Source organism: Belonocnema kinseyi, chromosome 1, assembly GCF_010883055.1.
Source record: "Belonocnema kinseyi isolate 2016_QV_RU_SX_M_011 chromosome 1, B_treatae_v1, whole genome shotgun sequence".
NCBI lineage: Eukaryota > Metazoa > Arthropoda > Insecta > Hymenoptera > Cynipidae > Belonocnema > Belonocnema kinseyi.
This window is the reverse complement of record NC_046657.1, coordinates 86,791,972-86,801,562: the sequence shown is the minus strand read 5'-3', so window position 1 is coordinate 86,801,562 and position 9,591 is coordinate 86,791,972. Positions and strand designations below refer to the sequence as shown.

At 32.7% G+C, this 9,591-nt stretch overlaps 1 protein-coding gene across 1 annotated transcript in view; it reads right to left on the bottom strand.

Moving 5' to 3' along the window:
• LOC117178611 (prolyl 4-hydroxylase subunit alpha-1-like) overlaps positions 1 to 9,297 on the bottom strand; it is a 27,509-nt gene extending 18,212 nt beyond the window's left edge. Inside the window, exons 1-3 of the mRNA XM_033370038.1 lie at positions 9,113 to 9,297; positions 8,823 to 8,863; positions 1,615 to 1,721 (exon numbers count right to left, since the gene is read on the bottom strand). Of these exons, the coding sequence (XP_033225929.1) occupies positions 1,615 to 1,721; positions 8,823 to 8,863; positions 9,113 to 9,297 (333 nt within the window). The remainder of the gene's footprint in view (positions 1 to 1,614; positions 1,722 to 8,822; positions 8,864 to 9,112) is intronic.
• Between the last annotated feature and the right edge of the window lie 294 nt (positions 9,298 to 9,591).

Sequence of the window (9,591 nt, the reverse complement as noted above, 5' to 3'; positions counted from 1 at the left end):
TAAGGGGCACGAAAAACTTCTTCGCTGCAGGACCAGATCGTATATAGAACTTTGGTTGAGAAGTTTACTTGTATACAACAGCATCTGGCTTGTACTATTACCTCATAGTTAAAGTCCAGCCGAAAGAACTATAAGCTTGACATCGTTATCTTCAATTTGAGAAACGATTGATGTTCTTAATCTAATTCTGAGCACCAACCGACAATCCTTCCCAGTAAATGATAAGGAAAAGAAGCTGAGGCTTCGAGACTTAATGAGGGAGCTGTGGCGACTGCATGTAGAATATTCACTTTTTTTTTTAAATTTAATTTAATTTAATTCTCAAAAAATTTGTCAAGGCAGATTTTTGATTTTTTGTTTCTTTAAATTTTTATAGAGTTGAAAATAGCGAAAAAATAAATATTTTTTTTCTTTGTCTTTTTTTAATCTCTGTGACATATATTCTCAGTGGCATCATACCTCATGTTCGATGCAAAAGGGTCGGTGGAATAAAAATTTATTGACATTAAAATTATTTTTTATAAACAAATATTCGCAACAAATAGCCATTGTGATGGTTTATGTATTTGTGAAGTATATTTATGCATCAAAATTACTTGTTCGGAGCAACAAGGTGAAATGTGATAATGAAAATGTGTGTGCATGATTTGAACAGTTTTAGGCAGTAACAAACCGAATTATCTTCCGATCGTCTTCAAGTCGCATTGCCTGTGAAACATGTTGTATTTTGTCATCTCGTTTAATTTGTTAAACTTATCAACAAGTATTTTTACATAAACAAATAATATAAACATAAACCAATAAATCTATGACCGGGACATTTAAGTGCAGATTAAGATCCTGTTTTTTAATTTCTTCTTTTCCTATACTTTTTTATTTGAATTAGCCACCATGTAACCACCGTATAATATATTTTGCCTATCGGCACCAGCCTGACACATTGACGACATATATATTGACCGAAATGTTATGTTACATACGCATGCGTGTTTTTTAAGTGCAGGCGGTTAAATTCTAAGACAATCGGAAGAAATTTTTTTTTTTCTGCCTAAATCTGTTCAAACCATGAATGTGTTCATATTATTTGCGATAGTCAAAAAATAATGTCGCATACCACATTTTTATAATTAAGGTTTACTTCGTTGCTCTGGACGAGCGATTTCATTGCATAAATTCACTTAAAAAACATAATTCATCATACTGGCTATTCCCTACAAATACTTGTATATAACCAATAACCTGACATACCAACAAATATTTTATTACACGCATCCTTTTGCATCAAACCTAAGGGGTGATGCCGCTGAGAAAAATGTTAACTGATAATTAAAAGGAAAACTTAAAAATTCAACATTTTTCGCTACTTGCAGTTCTATAAAAATTTTAACTAACAAAAATGTAAAAATCGGACTTAAAATATATTTTTTAAATTTAATGTTGAATTTTTAAAAATATAATTGAAAACATCGTTTTTTCATTTCGCCCCACTGTGGATCGCTCCTTGTGATTTACCATTGCTCTTCTGAGAACCAGTGTTATTTTCTTGGATATCAGGTTCTCTGAGGAGGACCATGCGGTGGTTGCTTAACCTATGTTTAATTTATATCATCTTACGATAGGTGTATGAAGGACGTCCGCTTTCTTATCTGCTTCCTTAACCTTATTCTCATCATTGACGGAAGTTTCCTGAGTTGCAACACTACAATTTAGTGACATCTTTCCTGTAGATAAAAAAGAAACGTAATAAGTTTTAATAATTTAACCATTATTCATAACAAGCTGCCCAAAGATATATTTGGAGTATGACTCGGTACAAAGGCGTGGTTGAAAATACAAGAATTTTATTTTAAGCTAAAATATATAAAATACGATCAAATTAGATGAATTTTTATATTCGAAAGGGAATTTTTCTATTTTCTGTAACACATTTTAGAAGCAATTAATATCCCACAAACGAAACGGCAAAATTCTTTTTAGTTTTTTTAATGGATTTTAGAAAATTGCGTTTTGGTCTCTGAAGCATAGGTCCGCGGTCTAAACCTGTGAACGGCTAATAACGTCTTACGGAAAATCCGTGTTTTTTCTCCCATCGGCTCTATTTACTTGTAGAATATGGCAGCGAGATACATTGAAGTTCGTGTGCTGTTAACTGTATGTGTGTGCCGAAACTTATTTGTGGCTACTTTGACGTCAGCTTCGATATTGTCGTCTATATGTCGCTGTGAAGACGAAGGTGAGGGACGCGCCTCTATTACTAACACGCAGCAAATTTTCGCAATCGAGTTTCCGGAAAGGATCTCCATTAGGACCAATATAGTTTTTTATGGATGTAAAGAATCAGACTAGATAGGTGATGAGAATAGCTCTGACTCGAGAAAGCTTCACCGTGCTAATGTCAATAATTTCTTTAAGGCATCATAGTGAACGCACGATTCTAACACATTTTGCAGAATTGTTACATATCTTCAACAGAGCTCCCGACGATATCATCTAATTCACACAAAAATTAACCCAAAATAGATTATATCAGCTTACGGGAAAGGCATGCGCAACAGATCACAGGATTGTAGTGCAAAGAAGATCACACTACCGCATGAGCACCTGCGTAAGAGATAAGTAAAAATGGATGTCATTTTTAAGTTTCGAGTACCAAATATACTACGCTACACTATAATATAATATCCATATCATGAACTCATATCGTTTTTGACCTATCATTTAAATTTCACGCGATATTTATGATAATAATAACATTAAAGGTAATATATGTTTAAAATCTTCCAGTGGAACGTTTCTAGAAGGTTCCAGAAACGTTCCTTGCTATCAGGGAAAGAATTATAAAGACACGATGCGTTACAGGAAGCACGGATATCAACGAAATACATGTGGAATGCCAAGTTATAAAGTTGTTGAAACATGTTATGTCTTCCAACTCGGTGAAGTAGAATTCAACACGGGTATTAAAGAAATGCATCTTTAATTGTTCAAATATTGTAGATTTAGATTATTTGAAGATTTATCAATGGATTACCAACAATTTCTTGGCCTTTATACAAATTTTATTGTTTAATTTCTTCGCCTGTTCTATCTTTAAAGAGCTTTCATCATTTCATTCATCATTTTAATAGGTCATATTTGAACCTAGTCATTTGATAGTATCCTTGTGTTTCGTACAAAAATTGAACTAATTTACCTTTTGATAAACCGCCTTAAATGTTATATTTGAAAGTACCTCCTCCTTTGTTGGTAAAAACAAATTGACTCTATGTATGCCTAGATGCAGCAAGGTATAAATTTACAAATGATAATTATGTCAACCTGAAAGTCTCCTTAATAGAATTTATTTGAATCCGCTCTTGTGAGGTAATATTTCAAGGTCAAGTGGTTCAATATTTAGGTGTAATGTTTGTGCACTCGAATTCCTGACATTATGCTCTTTCTTATTTTGAAACTATTTTTCAGTTAAACTGTCTATTTTAAATTAAAAAGGCATTCTAGCTGCTTGCATTATTTTATCTCGTTCTTGTTCATGATCGGGCCTATGAGTATTTTCATATCCTGAAAACAATTTGTTTGTTCAAATTTTGCACGCACTTCCAACAGAAGGTTTGGCAACACATAAATTGATCGCACAGTGGACCAGCAGATCCGATTCCGTGGCCAAAAGAGTAATTTTCAATCTTTCGAATTTTTACAAAAGGATCAGGCCATTGTAATAAGTGATAACTAAGGTATCTTTTCCGTAAATTATTTGTTAATCAATGAGATACTTCTCTGCTGACAAACACGCAAAGTCATTTTTTTTTATTCTTCATGTGTTTTCGTTCGAATATTTAATATGGATAAATGACGACGAAAAAAAGATTCAACGTGAGAGGCTAGGGGAACTCACACAAAAAGCACCCCGAATGTGTAATCGCAAATAAAACCAAAAACATTAGGAACAAATTAAAGTTTAAAAAATTTAGGAAGCAAAAATTAAATACATTTTTATAATCGCACTACAATCTGACATGGTAATCTGCCATTAAAATACCTGTTATGAAGAAGTATGAAAAGAACGAGAAGTGATGATTCGCAAAATAAATGTTCGCCCCAAAAGTGGCCTTTCAGTATGCTTCAAATAGCATATTAATGAATAAAAGCAGTCATTTTCTTTTGTTTGATACATCAGTCCAAGCGTTCTTCCAATGGAAAATTACATCAAACAAATTAAATTAGGTAGGCCCCTTTTCTCATTCGAAGCCTTGGGCAATATTTTAATGATTCTCTTTCGGTAATTTGCTTTAAGGATCTTGATAATTGCTTGACTCATTGGTTGCAATTTTGAAAACAAATTCGGTGGTATGTGAGACACTTTTAGGGCTTTGAACGTATTTACGAAAACTTTCGAGCAAGCCGGACCCTTATCGACAAGTAGAAGAACTTTTCTATTTTCTCTTTGGTACTTGAGAGCCAGTCTTTACAGATTAAACTAGTCATCTGAGGTTTTTATTATGCTCGTAAAGTAGTTGTAAATACTTGATTCCCTTAAAACATCGTGGATTTTGTTATTTGCCCATTGCCAATAAATTTAATCTTTCTTCACTGGACATATTAGCGCAGGCCATAACAGTAACAGTATATTTGCTCTTCTTTCCACCACGACAAATGTTTTCTTTGAATGCCAGAGTTCTATCTAGTAAACATTTTTAAAAATATTAGTGTCATCTGCATATAAGATATCCTCTATTGCATGAATTTCCAGCATATCAGGCAAAATGTCAGTGAGAAGCTTTTCGCAGTCTTCTTCCGAAACAGAGGCACTTTTGCCACTCAATATTCTATATACAATTCCATTCCTATTCTTAATCTTATCTAGCTACCCAGAGCTAGCCTTAAAATCCTTTTACCCTGAACAATCAAAATTTTCTCCTAGTTCTGGAAAACGGTAGTTGCAAAGTTGGCAGGCATTCCGAAATTAGCTGTAATGTTCCTCTTCCTTTTAACTCCTTTTTGACAAATTAAATAAGTTTCACTTTCTCTAGAAAATATATTTTATACGTCATCTTCTACACATTTATTAAACGTTGAAGTGCCAATCCTATTTAACACAGAACTGTATCAGCACATAGCCTTTATTTATAATAACAGCACCACCTTTGCAATCACGTCAACCCCACCCTTGCAACACAGGCCAATCATATGCAGTCGCATATGATACAAATTCGAATTTTTCGAAGTATGTTAGTTAATCACTGCAATAATTTAGTGACAGAGTTTATTTTCACCGCGGAGCTCATAATATTTTTCAAATTATCGAACTTCGAATGATCGAACAGTATTAACATAGGAACCGTTGATTTTCAGCTGGAGCCGAAAAAAAGTTAAAATTATCCAAAATTCGTATCATAGAGGTTCGTATTATCGAAGTTTCAATGAATATGTGTCCGTAGATTTGATTGTTTTTTCAAGCGATTCCTTTAAAAAATTCGTAGATTCAGTTTCTGTACATATATTCGTCTTTAATGTAAATTATCAATTTTCAAACGGTTCAAGTATGTATACAAAATATCTCGGTCGGTATTGCATAATTTAGAAAAATTAGCAAAAAAAGCGAACAAGACGAGTCTATATCTAGTTCCGTTATCGCACAAAATTGATTTAATCTTGCATATAATGTGCAATTAAGATCGGTGGACTAGTTTTGGTGAAACACAGAAAAGCTGTTCACTTCTTGTTATGTATGTTAAAACCTAAAACGGTATTATTTGGAGCATTTCAGGCAATAAAATATTCCTCCACTTACTTTAAAGATTAATAGTATGCTAGTATATTTTTGTCTGTCCTCTGATGAGCAAGTATTCAATTTTTTCATAAATCAATCAGATTAGAGCTAGGTAAAGGATAAGACTCATGTTGTTTCCAGTGTGGTAATTTTATATATCTCTTATAGCAACTTAACTTTACTTTACTGTATAACGCTTAAAGACTCCCAATTTTTAAAAAAATTTTCAGAATATTAGATACAATTTTTTTACAATTAGAATTACACTTTTAAAATTTACTCATGCTTTCTGTTTCTAGTCGGATTGTTTTAACTAAATTTTCCCTGTTTCATTAAAACTTTTATTTCAGGACCAACAAATATCCGTATTTTTCTTTAGCATTAGATAGCTTAATAAGTATTTTTGAAATTTTGAAATTTGATTATGTACGCCCAGCGTCTTGGCGAATTTTTTTATAAAGCCAAGATTTATCTGAAATGGCGGCAACAATACTTTGTTTGGATCAATCAGGTTCTTATTATAATTTTTTTGATCCAATTGTTAAGTCTAATCTAGGTGGACAATTGTTTTTTTCAATGCTCATCTCATGTACATCTGTCCCATTCACAAAGAGGGCCAGAATTTTTGTGGATTTTGTGGGCGAGACGACAGCGACATACGCACTGCTCTTATGAAGTAGAACAGTCTTAAGACTAATCTTTAAAGAATGAATATTAACCCGATAATGATTTGGTTTGTATGCTCTATACAAAAATTCGTTTATTAATACTTGACCATTATTATAGTATTGTATTAGGGATTCTGCCTTTGAAAACTATTGTCCAAATTCTTCTCTCTTTCAATATCGGATGACTTTCCTTGCAGGGACAGTATATGTCTTTCTTTTAGCCTGCATACTTGTAAGTCAAGTTAGTCGTTTGGAAGATCTAAGTTACGCATAAGATCATCTAGACTATTTTGGTCGAATAATATTGGTTTAGGATCAAAAGACTCAAAATAATTTGCCTTCTTGCATGCATTTTCATTTCAAGTACGAGTTCTAAACTTAGCTAGACTAATTCAGATTACACTTAAATAATCCATTTTATGTTTAAGCTCTTTTATTATATTCAGTAAGATCTGAAGCCAGAAACAGAAATTATCATTGTGACTTATTGGCTTGCGTCAAATTGTTGGTACAAGGACAACTTTTCATCTTGAATCACGTTTCTTACAGATATTTTAAAACAATAGAAATATTTGTTTCAATAGACATAGCTACAAATCTTCGAGACTAAGCAGGTGCGTAATAACTAGTCATGACAAAACTTTGCTATCTTGTCTTTGCGTATTAGTCTAAAAGACATAATTGAGCTATTAAACTTATAATTCAATAAATTTGAGCTCTAAACAGAACAGTTTAAACATATACAAAAAGTAGTTAAATATTGCACAAATATCGTAGAATTTGCAAGGAGCAAAACTCTATTTATATAGTAAAGGCCTCAGTAAATTAATTATGCAGAAACTGTAAGAGTAGAGTAATCTAAGCGAGATTTTCTTTTCCTTTGCCTTAGTTTTAAATCGTGCTTTGCTTCTTACAGTCTTGAATTTTTCGAAAGAAGCACGAATTCGGGTTCATGCACCCAAGAACCTCAAGAAACTATATCGCGTACAAATTGAAGAATTTCTTAAGGCTTCCGTTCGCTATATTTGATCCTTCATCTGGAATTTTGCGAATCTAAGCTTAAATTCGGATTGGGCAATTTCAAATAACATTAAAACACTGAGTCCTGTACAAATATTAGTATTTGTTAAAATTTTTTTCCACTATATTAAACGACCCATTTTGAATTTCACCATCTGAGCTTAAATTCGGATTTAGCAAACTCAAATACCTTCAAACACCCAAAGTTTTATCAATCAATTAACACAATTTCATTCTCCTTATTTCGTTCTGAATAAGTTTCATCGTCAAACTGACATAGTTAACGCGCCATATATAGGAGAAAAATAAATAAATTTGGATTAACTTAGTTTTAAATAAAAGGTAAAAAGGTAAAAAGTAGTAGAAAACGATAGCGTAAGCAGTTAAAAAATTGCTGTTCGCGCGATATTGTTTCGAATATGACTGAACGTTGCTAGTTTTTCACTTTTAGGTTAGGATATTTCGAAATGACGTCGAGCAGAAAAAATATGGATAGCAGATTCATTATTAGAAAATCAAAATCCTTCGGAGCCACATATTCCGGTCTTTGGGCAAAAGAAAAGTTAATTCATGTCGGCCTGTTAAATTTTAGCTTCATTCATTGTTACGAATAGAATAAATAATAATTAGCAGATGAGGCCGTTTTGTGACTTTTTTGCTGCTTTTTACTCAAAAAAATCTCAACCGGTGCGTAGATTAATCCAATCGAGTGCTTCTAGAGTCCAAACTTTATCATTTGATATATTTAAAACAAATCAAGGATCATTTTCGCTGATCAAAAAAGCCTTTTTCTAGGTCACTCTAGGATACATTTATTAATTCCAATAAAATGAAACTTCGCAATTTTGCACTTACGCCTTTGTGCCGTGCCAGTTGTCACCCTTCATTTGGAAAAAGTGCGAAGAAGTGCTTTCCCTGCCGGAAATCTAGATTTTTTTAGATACTTTTTAGACTCAGCTCATTTAGCGAGCGTCTAGGGAAATTTGATGGCGCTCGCCTTATCAGGGGATCGTCTATAGTTCATCCAGTGTTGTCTAGTAAGTTTTACGTACCACCCTTTTGAGTCTAGCACTCGTCTGGTATCATCTAAAAAGGGTTAATTCTAGATGATGCGCTCCTAGATAATTTTATCTAGAATTCGTCTAGATTTCCGCCGGGGTTAAAGAAATAATCTTATAAAATCGAACTAGCTCACCATTAGATCTTGTGAAAAATTCATAAAAATATTTCTGTTATTTTTTTAAATGTTATATATCAAATGAAAAGTGCTTAGATGTGAAAAATTTTTCTATTTGCATGAAAAACATACTCAAAAAGGATATTAAATTTTTTAATCTTAGGGTTAAAAATATGCTTTGAAATAATACGTATTGCTTCTTCGTGTTCCTTTCTATAATCTTCAATGTGTCTGTAACAAAAAGAACAAATTTTTTTAGAAGTCACTTATTTTTTATGATTGTACGTACCTTCATGAAAAAAAAATGAGCTGGTGAATTCTAAAAATTCAAGAACACTGTTATTGTATCCAAATGGTCAATTACTTTAGATTTTTTTAGCAGAAAGGAAACAAAACTTTAGTTTAGCACAATATGTGTGAGTAAACGATGAATACTAATCAAATAAGTTGTGTAAAATATTTTGAAATTGGTTGACATACTTCTTGAGAGTGGCCAATCGCTTCTCTTCTTCCTGAAGAAACTCATTGGCGGTATTAATTACGATATCATTCATTTGAAGAAACTTGGTCAAATCATGATCGTAATTAAGTGAAGCAGAATCGGCAATTCGAGTACAAAAGAGAGACATCACCACACCACCAATGAGTAAAAATGATTGAGCCATTATTCCAGTCCGGGAAACAATTCGAAACTGTAAAAAATTTTGGTTGCAAATTTCCATTAAATGAATTGAAAGTTGGTTTTCGAGACGCAATGTGCTGTTTCAATACACGATATTGTGGTTTTTGAATACTTGTATGGCTATGTTACCACGCATGTATTGAAATATTGTCAAACATGTAGAACAATTGGTCGGCTGCGGTAAATGTTAACGTCGAGCAGGGTAATGGGAATGTTACATAAAATGAAATAACTTTTTTCTGCATTATCTTTGATTTTGTAATATCTTTACTGAATT